Source organism: Hyaena hyaena, unplaced genomic scaffold (genome assembly GCF_003009895.1).
Source record: "Hyaena hyaena isolate Hyena2069 unplaced genomic scaffold, ASM300989v1 scaffold_174, whole genome shotgun sequence".
Classification (NCBI taxonomy): domain Eukaryota; kingdom Metazoa; phylum Chordata; class Mammalia; order Carnivora; family Hyaenidae; genus Hyaena; species Hyaena hyaena.
Window position 1 is genome coordinate 1,662,384 of NW_024080806.1, and position 16,499 is coordinate 1,678,882.

Below are 16,499 nucleotides of genomic sequence, written 5' to 3' on the forward strand. Positions count from 1 at the left end.
TGTTGTCTCCCTCTCTCTCTCTGACCCTCCCCTGCTCACGCTGTCTGTCTCTCTCTCTCTCTCTCTCAAAAATAAGTAAAACATTAAAAAAAATTTAAAAAAACAAAATAACAAATGTCTTCTTAAAAAGATCTGCCTTTCATATTAAGAATGTATAAAGCATGGATAGGGAAAGAGTATGAGTAAAATTTGCTGCAATAGCAATTAGCAAATAGCTATAAAAATAGCTTTTTCTAGTGCATAAGTATTATATGAATGTCTTCTCCTTAAATAAGATTCAAACAGGGACGCCTGGGTGTCTTAGTCGGTTAAGCGTACAACTTGACTTTGGCTCAGGTCATGATCTCACAAGTTGTGGGTTCAAGACCAATATCAGGCTCTGTGCTGACGACATGGAGCCTGCTTGGGATTCTCTCTCTCCTCTCTCTCTGCACCTCCCCCACTTGCACTTTCTCTCAAAATAAATAAACATTAAAAGAAGATGTGTTAAAATTTTCCATTATGATTGTTGATTTGTCTTTTTTCTTTTCTGACAATTTTTTGACAATTTTTGCTTTATGTATTTTGAGGCTATGTTATTAAGAGCATGTAAATTTTAAATTGTTATATTTTCTGTAAAATTGAAACGTTTTATCATTTAAAAAAATTTTTTTAATGTTTTATTTATTTCTAGGAGAGAGAGAGAGACAGCGTGAGCAGGGGAGGGTCAGAGAGAGAGGGAGACACAGACTGAAACAGGCTCCAGGCTCTGAGCTGGCAGTCAGCACAGAGCCCGACGCGGGGCTCAAACCCACGAACCGCGAGATCATGACCTAAGCGAAAGTCAGACGCTTACCTGACTAAGCCACCCAGGCGCCCCACGTTTTATCATTTTAAGATGACTATATCTACTAATGATTTTACCTTAAAGTCTTTATTATTGAATATTTTTAAAAACTTAAATGTTTATTTTTGAGAGGGAGCATGAGTGGGGGAGGGGCAGAGAGAGAGGGAGACACAGAATCCGAAGCAGGATCCAGGCTCTGAATTGTCAGCACAGAGACCAATGCAGGGCCAGAATCCATGAGCCATGAAATCATGACCTGATCCGAAGTCAGATGCTTAACCAACTGAGCCAACCAGGAGCCCCTTTATTATTGAATATTAACATGACTACTTTAATACAGCTTTCTTGGTTAGTATCTGAATAATGCCTTTTCCATCTTTTCACATTCTTAAAACTTTAAAAACCTTTCAGTAGTCTCATATTTTTGATATGTCTTTTGTAAGCATAATGTAACTGATTTTTTCCTACATATCTTTTTTAAGTTTTTTTGTTTGTTTGTTTTTGAGAGAGAGAGACAGAGAGCAAGCAGGGGAGGGGTAGAGACAGGATCCTAGTCAGGCTCCTGATCAGCACAGAACCCAACTTGGGGCTCAAATTCATGAACCGAGAGACCATGACCTGAGCTGGATATCAAGAATTGGATGCTTAACCGATTGAGCCGCCCAGGCATCCCTCTACATATCTTTTAATTGAAGAATTTAGTCCATGACATTTAATGCAATAACTCATATAGCTGGGTTTAGATATCTTATTTTGTGCTTTTATCTTATTTCTGTTTGTCACCATTTTCTAGGTTATCTTTTTATATCCTTCCCGATCTTCTTTTGAACCAACAAAATGTATTTAAGACTGCAGAGCAATACTACTGTTATTTTATAAAATCAATGCTTGTTTTAGATTTCCCACAGGTTACCATTTTCTTTGTTTTTCACTCTTTCTCCCATTTCAGAACTTACTTTTTTTTTTTTAAACTTCTTCTGTCTGAAGAATTTCCTTGAGTGAGGTCTTTCAGTTACAATTTTTTTTCTTGCTTTTGTCTGAAATACCTTTATTTCACCCACCATCCTGAAAAGTATTTCACTGGGTACGGAATTCTATGTGAGTATTTCTCCCTGAGTCCACTGGCTCCTGCTACTGCCTATGAGAAGCTGTCAGGAAAAATCTTGCTTCTTTGAAGGTCTCTCTGGCTGGGTTAGAATTTTTATCTTTGTCTTTGGTTTCTTTAGTTATTATCACCATGTTTTCTTTATGTTGATTTCTTTTTTGTCCTGCTTTGGATTTTGTTGGGCTTAATGATCTGTTGATTCATGTCTTTCTTAAGTTTTATAGAGTTCTCAATCTCTTTTTGAATATGGCTTTCTTCCCAGTTTCTCTTTCTTCTTTTGTTAGACATTTTTACTGTGGTTTATACTGTGGTTTCTTAAGTTTTATAGAGGTCTCAATCTCTTTTTGAATATGGCTTTCTTCCCAGTTTCTCTTTCTTCTTTTGTTAGACATTTTACTGTGGTTTATACACCTCTTAACATCTACTATTTTCAGTAACTTTGTATTAAACTGCCACATCTCGATTAATTTCTCCAGCTATCTTCTGTTCATCCATTGTTTTCCTTTGGCTTTACCTAATCTTTTTCTTTTAATTTTTTTTTAATGTTTTATTTATTTCTGAGAGAGAGAGACAGCATGAGCAGGGGAGGGTCAGAGAGGGAGACACAGAATCTGAAACAGGTTCCAGGCTCTAAGCTAGCTCTCAGCACAAAGCCCGACGTGGGGCTGGAACCCACGAACCCTGAGATTATGACCTGAGCTGAAGTTGGACGCTTAACCAACTGAGCCACCCAGGCACCCCTACCTGATCTTTTTTTAAAGACCACACACTGAGTTTACAATTTTAATTATTGTATTTTTTCATTTCTATAAGTTTTTTTTCCAAATCTGCTACATCCAGTTTTGGGGTTTTTTTTATTTTGCAATTGACTATTTTGTGAAGTTTTCCATCTTATCTTCTATTTGTTTAAATACTCTAACTGTAGATGTTTCCTAACCTGCCTGATTACTCCACAGAACAAACATCTTTGCGCGTCTGTTTCCTCTGCTATTTTTTCGATTCTTAACCAACAGTGGCTTTTTCCCTGTGTGCTTGTTTTTGACTGTGAGATTTTGAAAACGTATTTGAAGTCTTTGAGGTCTGGGATGAACTGTTTCTCCAGAGAGGATTTGCATTTCCTTCTACAAGTCATGTAGGGGTGTCACCTGTTTAAATTGAGTCACTGAAATTTTATTTTTCAGACTTTCCAAGGGAAGTGATTTGCGGTTCCCAGCTTGTGGCTGTAAGGCCATCTGAGAGGCCGTCCCTCCCAATGCCCTGCTCTGCTCAACGCCAGGGAAAATCACCTGGTCTTCTCTTGGGTGTTGAGAAGCTGGAGTGGATTTACCCTTATTCTAAAGGTATTTTGGGAGTTATACTTTATGGAGAAGGGTCTCCTATGAAGCGGTCTTGGATTGGGCCTTGGGCATTGATCACTCTTCCCTTGTGTGCCCATTGATCCATGAAAACGGAAGTTTCCATTTGGCAAGCTCCTGTAGCACAAACGGGATTTCTGGCCTCCACTTACCTCTCTCATTTCCTCAAGAATTAGCCTACTATTCTTTACTATCTTATTCATCGATATTTTCAATATGTTCCATTATGCCTTATTCAGGCATGTTTTCTTGTACTTCGTGGTCAACGTGGTCCAAATAACTTATCACATCCTATTACTGAAGCAGGAACTCCAATTGCTTCTTTTTAAACTTGCTGTGGATGTACTTCTTTTAAAAATGGTGAGTCTCTGTCTTTCGATGGGGAAATGTAGTATATTCACATTTCTGTGATTATAATATGCCCGGGTATACTCTTGTCTTTTTTTTTTTTTAATTTTTTTTTTAATGTTTTATTTATTTCTAGGAGAGAGAGAGACAGCGCGAGCAGGGGAGGGTCAGAGAGAGAGGGAGTCACAGACTGAAACAGGCTCCAGGCTCTGAGCTGGCAGTCAGCACAGAGCCCGACGCGGGGCTCGAACCCATGAACCGCGAGATCATGACCCAAGCGAAAGTCGGACGCTTAACCGACTAAGCCACCCAGGTGCCCCCTGGGTATACTCTTGTCTTACTTTGTTTTCCACCGACTATAATTTTCTTTTAAATTACTTTCCTCCAATTTGAAAGATTGATTGAACCTTCTCTTTTTAATGCCCATCTTCATCCTCACTCTTTGCAAAATTGATAAAATCTGGAATTTTAGTGCCAAAGTGTCATTAAAATAAATATTTTACATTAGCCATCAACAATGATTGAGGCATAAATATAAATTGTACTGCCTTCTTTACACACAACTGCTTCCTGTATCCCATTTATTCTTTCTTTCTTATTGGATTTGTTAGTCATGTTGCTGGATTATACATGCAAATAATTCTTTCAATTATGCAAGTGGTACATTTGATAGCTTCTTGCATATCCAAAAATGTGTGTTCTTTTTCCACCCTTAAATAAATTTGTTTGACAAACATGAGATTTTAGGCTCCAAATTGTATTTCCTCAAAACTCCGAGGATGTTGACCAATGTTTCTTCTTTCCAATGAAAAATAATGCACTGCTCTGATTCTTTGTTCCTGGTAGATAGCCTATTTTTTTCTGACAGCTTTTATGATTCTTCTCTTTATTTCTTCTAACATGAACATTTCCATGATGTATCTACATGTAATCTTTTTTCAATAGGCTTGTTCCATACTTGGAGGACACTTCTAATCTTCAGGTCATATTCTTTCTGGGGCCTTGGCTTTTTATTTGTTTGTTTGTTTTCTCCTCTCCTTATTGCCTGTCCTCTGTCCTGGAACTGTTGTTGGATGTAAGTTGAAATTTTTAATTCTGCCCTTTTGACTCTAAACTCTTCCTTCATACTTTCCTTTTCTTGGCTCTCGGCATCACGTTCTTGAAAAATTCCTCAGCTACAACTTTTAACTAGTGAATTTGCTTTTCATCTGTGTTGGTCCTGCTATTGACGTGTCTTTTGGTTTATTTATATTTTAAATGACCAGAATTTTAGGGTTTTTTTCCATGGCTGAATTGGCATCTCACCTTCCCTTTTGAAGTCTTCTTCTGTTGGCTTTATTTACTCTCTTTCCTTGTGTTCTAATTCTTCCCCCTTTCGGATTTTGAGGTCTCTCTCCATCTGAAGGTTTTCCTTAAATCTTTTAATAATTGCTGTTTTTTCTCTTATACAGTTTTGTCTGAGACTTCTGATTTCCAGCCTGTGCTATTTTCTACAGCCTGCTTCTAGTTATAAAGCGGGGGGGGGGGGGGGGAAGGGGTTTGGAATGTACTGCCAGTCGGAGTGGCTTGTATCAGCCTTCTGGTTTAGTGTTCCACATCCTCCTGGGAATCCTCAGCTTCCTGAGGCACTACTCCGTATCTCCAGCTCCTGGATCCCACTCACTGCATTAGGCGGTGGGCAAGTGCACTCCACAAGCAGAGGAGGGGGGAGACGCCAACTGACGCACCTGCTCCAAATGTGCCTCCCCATTTCATCACTCCATCACCCAAACCCCTTCCTTATCTTGTATCTGTTGATTCCACGTGGGGAGGTCCCTTAGTCAAGTGCTCTCCAGCGGTTTTCTCCTGAATCTATGAGTTCTACTTGTCACACAATTTGATCTTCATGAAATTAATCAATCCTGTCTGTCTCTACCTGCCAATAATCCCTTGAATTTTTAGGGTTCTGATAGTTCCATATAATAAAGACAAAGAGTAAGCCAGTCCCAATTTATAAAATCAGAGTCATGTACGGGGCGCCTGGGTGGCTTAGTCGGTTAAGCGTCCGACTTTCGCTTAGGTCATGATCTCGCGGTTCGTGGGTTCGGGCCCCGCGTCGGGCTCTGTGCTGACTGCCAGCTCAGAGCCTGGAGCCTGTTTCAGTCTGTGACTCCCTCTCTCTCTGACCCTCCCCTGCTCACGCTGTCTCTCTCTCTCTCTCCTAGAAATTAAAAAAAAAAAAAGAACATATAAAATCAGAGTCATGTTTCTTTTGTTGCTGTGTCAAATTTCTCCGATTGGCCTCTGATATTTTTAGCTTGAGACAGGATAAGGGAAAATCAGAAGATCTGAGCATCTCATTTCTGGCCACTGACACATTCAGTATGTTTAATTTTATTATTCTTTATTTTTTAAGGTTTATTTATTTTGAGAGAGAGAGAGAGGGAGAGAATGAGTGGGGGAGGGGCAGAAAGAGGGACAGAGAATCCCAACCAGGCTCCACACTGCCAGCACAGAGCCCAATGCAGGGCTTGAACTCACAAACTGTGAAATCATGACCTGAGCTGAAACCAAGAGTTGGACACCTAACTGACTGAGCTACTCAGGTGCCCCTAATTTGTTTTTCTTAATACTCAACCTCACTTAAAGCTATGATTAGCTTAGATTTTCAATGAGAGCAAAATTAGAAAAACCTCTTTTGTAATATAATTTAAGAAATGTATCCTATTGTTTTTTCCTTTAGTAATTCTTTTTAAAATTTTTTAATGTTTACTTATTTTTGAGAGAGACAGACAGACAGCGTGTGAGTGGAGGAGGGGCAGAGAGAGAGGAAGACACAGAATCTGAAGTAGCCCCAGGCTTTGAGCTGTCAGTACAGAGCCCGACATGGGGCACGAACTTACAAACTGCAAATCATGACCTGAGCCGAAGTCAGATGCTTAACTGACTGAGCTACCCAGGTGCCCCCCTTTAGTAATTCTTTTATTCCTTAGAAGACTAAATCTTAAAGGAATAAAGTTTCCTCAAGTAATAATAATTGGAATTTCAAGTCTGGAGAAGTCCTCTGCTGTGATGATTAGTTTCATGTGTCAACTTGGATAGCCTATGCTGCTCAGTGATTCAATCACTAAGCCATGTATTGCTGTGAAGGCATTTTGTAGATACCGCTAACACTGACAATCAGTTGCCTTTACATAAATACTACCCTTGATAATGTGATGGGCCTCACCTAATCAGTGGAAAGGCCTACCTAAGAGTTACCAGCCTGCCAGTCTGCCCTACGGACTTCAGATTTTATAGTGTCCACAATCACATAAACCAGCTCATGAAATACATCTCCAGATACATAATGTATGACTTCATTACCTCATATACATATAAACATGTAATTAAACCTCTCTCTATAGAAATCTCCATTTCTATATAAACACATACATAAAGTTATAAATCCTAGCTCTGTTTCTCCAGTAGAGCTCTCACTGACACAAGGGGTGGATGTCCTTAGGCCCTGAAAGAGAGGGAAAGAAAACTTGCAAGTATAAAAGAGTCATGTTTAGGGGCGCCTGGGTGGCTTAGTCGGTTAAGCGCCCGACTTTCGCTTAGGTCATGATCTCGCGGTTCGTGGGTTCGAGCCCCGCGTCGGGCTCTGTGCTGACTGCCAGCTCAGAGCCTGGAGCCTGTTTCGGTCTGTGTCTCTCTGACCCTCCCCTGCTCACGCTGTCTCTCTCTCTCTCTCCTAGAAATAAATAAAACATTTAAAAAATATATTTTTTTAAAAAAGTGTCATGTTTATAAAGTTCCTCTCAAGTATTTTTTAGTATAGGCCAATCAATTCGCTGGCTAAGTCATTGAGAGGAAGAAACCTTCTAAGTGAGAAATTCTGGTTAAACAAAACTTCTTCAGCTCTGAGAAACAATTCTGATTGATACACTGACGTTTCTGAAGTTATCTTTGATAACTCTCCGTTGGCGGCCCTGGTTGCCACAGCCGAAGTCACTTCCCGTGGTCATCCCCCCCGCCCCCCACAGTGCCCACATTCCTACCTTGTTCCTCCTCCATCCTCCTCTCCCATTACTAACAGAATTCAGTATTTTCAAACTTCAGTGGCTTCTTCATAAGATAGTCTAAGCATGAAAGAAATTAACCCCAATCTACTTCTAATTAGTAATGCTTTTCCTGGCCACGCATTTTTCTTTCCAAGTTTCATTCTTCTTCTTCTTTTTTTTTTTTAGTTTATTCATTTTGAGAGAGAGAGAATGCGAGCAGAAGAGATGCAGAGAGAGAATCTCAAGTGGGCTCCACGCCCACCAAACTGATGTTTGGGTGGAAACCAGCTACTTAGGGGCTCCTGGCTGTCTCAGTCGGAGGAATGAGGCTCTTGATCTCAGGGCCATGAGTTCAAGCCCCACGTTGGGCGCAGGGATGACTTAAGTAAACTTAAAAAAAAAAAACCAACACAGCTCTTTAGACAGCATTTCTGTACTATTTTACTCTAAGTGCTGCAAAGCAATACTTTCTTATTTAATTTGGGGGGAGGGTAGGATAAAGTGGAATATCACAACATGATTCTTACAACACAGATTTTTCCTTGTGTTATAAATGTAATTCAAGTTCAGCATCTCATGATTTAAAAAATTACAAAATGCAAGAAAGTAAAAATAATGACAATCTAATATGCATAGTGACTACCTAGAGATATTTTAATACATTGATTTCATCTTCTTCCTCTGTTAAATCTCTTCTAATTCGTAACTCATGATATACTGAATATAACTCTATATTCCATGTTTTTATTTAAAAATTACAGTATACTTACCCTATTATACACGTCACAGTTAATTTTTGTTGACTGAAAATATTCTTTCCACGGGGCGCCTGAGTGGCTCAGTCAGTTGAGTGTCTGACTCGCTCAGGTCATGACCTCACAGTTAGTGGGATCAGCCCCATGTCTAGCTCTGTGCTGACGGCATAAATAAACATAAAAAAAAAAAATTCTTTCCAGTGAGTCAATCATAATTAACCATTCCCCTATCATTGTTTATTTAGATTGTCTTTACTTTTGCTGATATTATAAACATCAATGCCATTAATATCTTCACGTTGCAGGAAAAACAAAATTCCAATTCCATCCTCTCAGTGTGTCAGGCTGGGCGTGAGAATTAAAAGGACAGAATACAGATTACCAGGGGAAAAGCAAATAAAATTTCACATGGCCATGGGAGCTCCCCCCTTCTTTGCCAAAGAAGTGGCAAAACCTTAGTGCTTACATACTTGGTCAGATGAAGAGAGGCAATTGTGGAAAAGTAGCTAAAACACAGGAGGAGACCAAAGGAAGACAAGAGTTATTTTAAGAAGTGCTGTTTGTACCGAAGTCTCCTTATGCCTATCCCCCCAGTCTCTGGTGATCAGAAGGTTCCTTTCTTCCTGGGACAGGGAAGGCAGCTTTCACAGGAAGTTTTATCTCCAGTTTTCAGGAAGAAAAGTGGAGATCAGAACACCCTTCTTGTATCTGGTGTTCTTAAAGTGCCTGCAGCTCAAAATAATCCTAATGTCATGTTCCCAGCTGGTGTATTCCACCACCCTTCGATGTATATATAATTTTATTCCTTAGGGCAGATTCCCAGAATTGGAATCATAGTATCAAAGGAGAAATTATTTTTAAAGCCTCTGACACATAAAAAGCAATATTTAAAATCAAAGAATGTGCTATCTAACAATGGTCTTTTTTATTTGAGGAAGTCCTTTATTTGATGCTGTGCTTTTTGCCTCCTTCATACATTTAGAGAATGCACCTTCATTCTCTTTATTGCTAAAGAGAGACCGTCCCTCCCTATTGCTGGACAGGACGGCTCATAATTCGGTTTTACTGGGTTTCCTAGAGACAGCCCTGAGAACACGTTTCCACCACCTTTGGTAACTGGGAATTTATCTCCCATGAATAATTTAGCGCCTATGCGGCCAGGAACCCAACACCAGTCTAGTCATTACTTTTTTTTTTTTTTTTTTATTTCTAGGAGAGAGAGAGAGAGAGACAGCGTGAGCAGGGGAGGGTCAGAGAGAGAGGGAGACACAGACTCCGAAACAGGCTCCAGGCTCCGAGCTGGCAGTCAGCACAGAGCCCGACGCGGGGCTCGAACCCACGAACGGCGAGATCATGACCTAAGCGAAAGTCGGACGCTCAACCGACTAAGCCACCCAGGCGCCCCTAGTCATTACTCTTGATCTCTCTTCTCTGCCAATGCCAAGAAAGATCTAAAGTGCTCCCAGTGTGCCGTGGCCTGCGGCGGAAGCCCCAATGGACGGTCAGACAGGTACCGGGCCTCGGGGTCTGAACGGAATCCAAGGCCATCCAGCCTCCAGCCCCGCCTGGTTCCAAGGGAGCGCCGAAGGGGCGGGACTTCACGTTTCCCAGCAACCGCGCGCTGCCCCCCGATTGGCTGGTCGCCGCACGGCCGCCATTTTCAAACCCCGGAAGATGGCGGCGGCGGCGGCGGCGCCCTCCTGACAGGAACTGCTCTCCGGGCAGAAGCGGTCGGGCGCGGTGCCCGACCCAGCGGGTCTCCCGGGCGCCCGGCCACCGCCCCACCCCCCTCCGCGCCATGGAGCCCGAGCTGGCTGCCCAGAAGCAGCCCCGGCCGCGGAGGCGAAGCCGCCGGGCCTCCGGGCTCAACGCAGACGGCGCCGCGGGACCTGCGGCCGACACCCCCAGGCCGGGGCCCGACGGCGGGTAAGCGCTGGGGGCCGCAGCGGCCGGGGAGCCGGGGTAAGGGGGGCGGGGAGGGCGGGAGGGACGCGGAGGGCCTCCTCCGGCCCTTCCCCCGGCGGGGCGCCAGCTCTGTACTCGCCTCCTCTCGCTCGTCCTGGCCCTCCGGCGGGGCGCGGGCCGCCCGGTCCGCTCCTCTCGGGCCGCGCGCCGGCTGACCCCTCCCTCCTGCTCCCCCTCCCCCGCCGGGGCAGGGGTGGGGGCGCGGCGCGGCGGAGGGGCGGGTTCTCCGCGCCGCGGGTCCCTCACGCAGTCCCGGGGGCGGGGACGCGCCGGGAGCGGCGGGCCTCGGGAGGGCGGCGGCCCTGTCGCCCGAGCCGCCCGCCTTCTAGCCGGCGCGGGACGTGGGCCGAGAGCGAGCGCTCCGGCGCGGCCGAGCGGACGCCGGCCCCCTGCTTCCCGAGAACCGGCCAGTCCTTGAACCCCGCCCGGCTCACGGCCGCAGCCTCGCGGGTGGAGAGATCGCGGGGGACGGTCCCTGGCCTGGTCTGTCCCCGGTCTGTGCCGTGTGTGGAAAGGGTGGGCCCCACAGGGTCTCAGGGCCGTGTCCGGAAGGGGGGGGGGGGGCGTGTGCAGAAGTCCTGGCGGCCTCCCTGTAGGAGGCGGCGGGTTCAGGGACTGGCCGCGCACCTTCCACCTCTAAGGTCCGCATCTGCGAAATGGGGATTCTAATCGCACCGCGTCCTACAAGTTGTAAACAGGAGTACGCAGCGCCCATGCGCACGGGGGTGTGTTAACCGTTTGCTGGTTGTTAATGAAGAGCTCCGCAGCTGCGCGTGCTTTCAGAAGCCCCGGGGTCCGCGTCGCATGCTGCTCTGCGTACAGCACGGCCCCTTTCGTGCTTCATAGTCTAGTTATGCCCGGATGCGCCGACCCCTTTTTCAGAGGTAGGACACCTGACTTTCATCAACAAGGCATTTATCAACCCACTGGGGGGTTTGTTTTTAGGTTTTTTTAAGGTTATATATTTTAGGGGGTGCGCGGGAGAGGTCCAGGGAGGACACAGAGGGCCTCCAGCAGGCGCCCCGGCACAGTGAGCGCGGAGCCCCGCGAACCCACAAACCGCACCATCCCCTGAGCCGAAACCGAGAGTCGGAGGCCCATCCGGCTGAGCCGCCTAGTAGGCGACCGCATAAACCCCTTGTTAAGTGACTCTGCAGAGATCTAGGGGTTTGGGTGGTTGTGTTTTTTGTTGTTGTTGTTGTTGTTGTTTTTCCATTAGAAACTGATTTTTATTATTCTGTAGTTTAGGGTCCTTCTTGTCTTACACCTTTGTGAAATCTCTGTAGTGATTGCAGCCTCTATTTAACAAGTGTTGAGAGCAGAGAGAAAGAAGGCATCTCAGCCTGAGAGATGGAAAGACTAGTTACGGAAAAGAGAATCTCAGAAATAGGGAGAAAGACCATAATCCGTACATACAACATCGGGTGGTCATGCTGGGAAGAGAGGTAAGGCATGGACAAGGGGATAGAGATCACAGAGGGCAGTGTTGCTTTTTTATTTTTCTTTAATGTTTATTTTTGAGAGAGAGAAAGAGAGTGAGCGAGCAGGGGAGGGGCAGAGAGTGGAAGAGAGAATCCCAAGCAGGCTCCACGCTGTCAGCACAGAGCCTTATGGGGGCTTGAACTCACGAATCCTGAGATCATGACCTGAGCTGAATCAAGAGCCATCGGCGCTTAACTGACTACACCACCCAGCGCCCCCTCCCCTCACCAGTGTTGCTGTTTTTATTTAAAAGAGCAAAAGGAAAAGCCTCCCATGGTGTTGACATTTGAGATCTGAAGAGATTAAGGCTCTAAGCCCTGTGGAAGGGGGGGCGGGACAGCAAGTGCAAAGGCCTTGAAGTAGAAGCTCATCTGGTGTGTTTAAGGAAATGCGGAGAAGCCAAGACGACCCAGTGGAGTGAAACGGGAAGAAGGGCACAGGCAGAGGTCAGAGACGCGGCCCGGCGAGATGGTGCCGTACCTGCGATAGCACTGGAAGGACTTCAGATCTGAAGTAGTGAGTTGGGGAGCAAGACCGAATGGAGTGACCTGTGTTTGAAAAGGACCACTGACTGTTATGTGACGAGAGAAGCAGGGACCAGAAGCAGAGGCTGGTGTAGTCGAGACATCATATGAGAGTGGGAGACGGGAAACATATTCGTCTTTGGGATGTGTTTGAAAATGGGATTTGCAGGGGGATTAAGTGTGGAGTTAACAGAAAAAGGCAGAAGGAACACGAAGGCTTCTGGCCTGAGCGCTGGGCTTTACTCTTCTCAGAAAAGGAAGACTAGGGCAGAAGCTTGCTTTGGGAATGGGTTTCGAATCCTCTTAAAGAGTTCATCACAATTTTTTTTTCTTTTCTCTTTCTTAAATTGAAGTATGATTAAGAGACAGTGTTATATGAGTTTCAGGTGTATAACGTAGCGATTGATTAGTCTACTCATTGCTGTCTTTTTTGCTTTCTTTTTCTTAACCTTTTGTTGAACTATCACACTTAAAGAGTGCACAGATCTTAAGCGTTTAGCTCACTGAAATTTCATAAAGCAAACCCACCTGTGGAGCCAGATATAAATTTGAGAGTTGTCAACAAATAGACTTGAAATCATGGAACTGGGAAATCATCTAGATTGTGATTATAAAGAAGAGTTTGAGGATAAACTCCTGAGGGCCCCCCAACATTTAAAGGTCGGGGTAAAGAGGATACTCAGAAGGAGCAGCTGGTGAAGTAAGAAAGGAACCAAGAACCGTACCGGAGAGGCCCAGTGAAGAAAGGCTCTCAAGAAAGAGGATACAGTAGACTGTGTCAGACACTACTGAGAGGGAAGGCTTAGAAAGCGTAAGTTAGATACGGAACAAAAAGACCATTAAGTCTGGTAATGAGAAGAGCATATTATCTTAGATCATTTCCATAGACTAATTAAAATACTGAATTTACAATGTTTGCAATGGGTTGAGAAGAGAATGAGGTATGATTTTTCAAGAAATATGTGAATCCCAGACACTAGAACTATGGAGTTGGAAAATACTATACTTACTCAAAAGAGTTTATAATTTTATGGAAAAGAAAGATAAATTAATAGTTGTGATAAAAGTCACTGTAGAGGTATAACAGGATGCTACTGCAAATAAAAGGAACACTCACAAAAAGAACAAGAAATGATTTCCTGTTGAAATCTCTGAGTCTTGGAGGACCAGGTTAGAGAGGTGTAAGTGGGTGATCTCATGTAGGGGAGAAAGAAGCATGTGAAAAGGTCCTGAGGCAAACAAACATGAGTTCTAGGTATCACTCCTAGTTGGCTGTGGCTAGGGGCTAATTGTGTAATGGGGCGGATTTAGGGATAGTGATGAGAGATTATTCTAAAGAGCCATATCATAAAGGAGCTTTGAGTGCCGTGAGAGTTTGGGTTTTATCCAAGGTGATGGGGAAATACTGAAAGACAAGCCAATGACATGATCGTATTTGCATTTTAAAAGGTCATTCCCTCACTGAGAAAAATAGGTAGCATTTGGGAGTCATAACACTAAGTCTTATAAAACTATTTCTAAAACGTGCCGATATACATAAAATTTCAAATTTGTGGTCCCTTGCAGGCCGGCTCTGGGTACCAAATTAAAAATCCGAAGTACAGATGATGACTTGGTGGGAGGTCAGTCTGCAGCAGCCTGAATGAAAAATGAGGAGCGTTTGAATCTGATAGGTGGTGATGAGATTGGAAAACAAGAAATACTGAGTGTGGATTACACTTTGAAGAAGCAGGAAGGCAAGAAAGAATAATGGAGGGAGGCGACACAAGTTTGTGCAGCAGACTCTTAAGGGATAAACTTGTTATCTTTGGGTAATAGGTAGACGGAGGGGTGGAAGAGACAGAAGAGAAGAGATGGTTAGCCACGAGGCAGAAAAGGAGGGAATTCAAAGCAAGGGTAAAGAATTTAGCCTGGCTGAGAGCTGTGGGTGGTATGCTTTTAGGTGAGTTTGAGGAAAGGGGTAGGTTGTGAGCAAGAATTTGAGATCTTTACTGCCAGGCTTTCATTTTTCTGTGTGAGGGCGGAAGTAAGGTCTGCTGAGAAAAGGGTGATGGCAGCAGTGAGGTTCAAAGAGCCTTGGAGGAGAACTCGGGAGTGAAGTAACTAATCCGAATTCCATCTTCCAGAAAGGCTATGAGACCTCTCCAAGGATACATAAAATATGACAGTAATATTAATTAATAGTGGAATAAGAAACAACTATTCAAGCTGATATCAGATCCAGAAATCATAAGGAAAAAGACTGATGTATAAGTCTATGTAAATATAAAACCTGGGGCGCCTAGTGGCTCAGTGGGTTAAGCGTCCGACTTCAGCTCAGGTCATGATCTCACGGTTTGTGGATTTGAGCCCCACGTCGGGCTCTGTGCTGACAGCTCAGAGCCTGGAGCCTGTTTCAGATTCTGTGTCTCCCTCTCTCTCTGCCCCTCCCCTGCTCACATTGTCTCCCTCTTTTTCTCTCTCAGAAATAAATAAAACATTAAAAAAAAAAGAACCATTTAATTTTTATATATGACGTAAAGTACGGGTACTGTTTCTTTTTCCTGTGGCTGTCCCGTTGTCCCAGCAACTGGGGGGAAACCTTACGAAAAAGCAGTTGACCGCAGGTATCTTAGTTTATTTTTGGACTTCCAGTTTTATTCCCTTGATCTTTATGCTTCTCCTTCTGCCAGCACCACACCTTATTGATTACCATTGCTTCGTAGTAAGTTTTGAAATCAAGACATACGAGTCCTACTTTGTTCTTCCTTTTACATGACTGTTTCAGCTATTCTGGGTCTCCTGTGACTCCATGTGAATTTTAGGACGAACTTGTCCATTTTCACAAAGAAGTCAGCTGAGATTCTGATAGGGATTACATTGAATCTGTAGATCAATTTTGGAAGGTGTTGCCATTTTAGCAATGTGAAGTGTTCCAATCTATGAACAAAGAATGTTTTCCCAACTATTTAGATCTTTAACTTCTTTCTGCAGTATTTTGTGGTTTCCAGAGTATAACTTTTGTACTACTTAATATGTTTCTAAATATGTTTTCTTTTGAACGCTATTGTAAATTGAATTTGTTTCTTAATTTCAAGTGTATGAAAATGCAGTTGATTTTTGTAAGTAGATTTTGTATTCTGCACTGCTGCTAAACACATCCTGATAGCTTTTTGGTGAATTTTTTAGGATTTTCTACATACAGGGTTATGTCATCAGTGAATACAAATAGTTATAGTTCTTCTTTTCCAACCTGAATACCTTAATTCTCTTCTCTTTCCTAATTGCTCTCACTGTAACCTCTAGTACACTGTTGAACAGAATTACTGAGACTGGAAAGATCCTTGTCCAGTTCCTGATCTTAGGGCAAAGCCTGCAGTCTTTCACTTTTATGATGTTAGCTGTGGGGTTTTGTAGATGCCCTTATCAGACTGAGGAAGTTCCCTTCTATTCCTGGTTTTTTAAGTGATTTCATCTTGAAAGGCTTTTAGATCTTTGTCAAATGTTCTCTCTCTCCCCAACCCCCATTTTGGTCTACTTTTTATTTTATTGATGTGGTGTATTACATTAATTTTTAGGTGTTAAAACACCTTTGCCTTGCTGGTATAAATCCTCTTTGATCATGGTGTGTAATTTTATACTGTTGGATTCAGTTTGCTAATTTTTTATTGAGGATTTTGCATTGATGCTCACAAGAGATATATTGGTCTGTAGTTTTCTTCTGCTGTCCTTGTCTGGTTTTGGTGTCAGGTAATCCTGGTCTCATGAGTTGGATGGTGTTCCCTACTCTTCCATTTTTTGGAAGAGTTAGTGAAAAATTGGTATTAATTCTTTCAATGTTTGGTAGGATCCAGGGGTAAAGCCATCTGGACCTGGACTTTTCTTTGCGGATATTTTTTTGATTGCTAATTCAGTCTCTTCTGTTGTTCTAGATGTCCTTCTTAAATCAGTTTCAATAATTTGTGTCTTTTAGGAATTTGCTGCTTTCATTTATACTATTTAAGTTGTTGGCATACAATTATCCATGGTATTCTTTTACAGCCCTTTTTGTTTTGTAAGATAAGTTGTAATGCCCCTTTATTTCCAATTCTAGTAATTTGAGTCTTCTTTTTATCTTGGTCTGTCAGCCTAGAGA

General features: G+C 43.3%; 1 protein-coding gene across 1 annotated transcript in view; it reads left to right on the forward strand.

Annotated features, from left to right (window-relative positions):
* Window positions 1–10,092: 10,092 nt before the first annotated feature.
* NET1 (neuroepithelial cell transforming 1) overlaps window positions 10,093–16,499 on the forward strand; it is a 57,624-nt gene continuing 51,217 nt past the window's right edge. Inside the window, exon 1 of the mRNA XM_039240384.1 lies at window positions 10,093–10,340. Coding sequence (XP_039096315.1) covers window positions 10,213–10,340 — 128 coding nt within the window. The 5' untranslated portion in view covers window positions 10,093–10,212. The remainder of the gene's footprint in view (window positions 10,341–16,499) is intronic.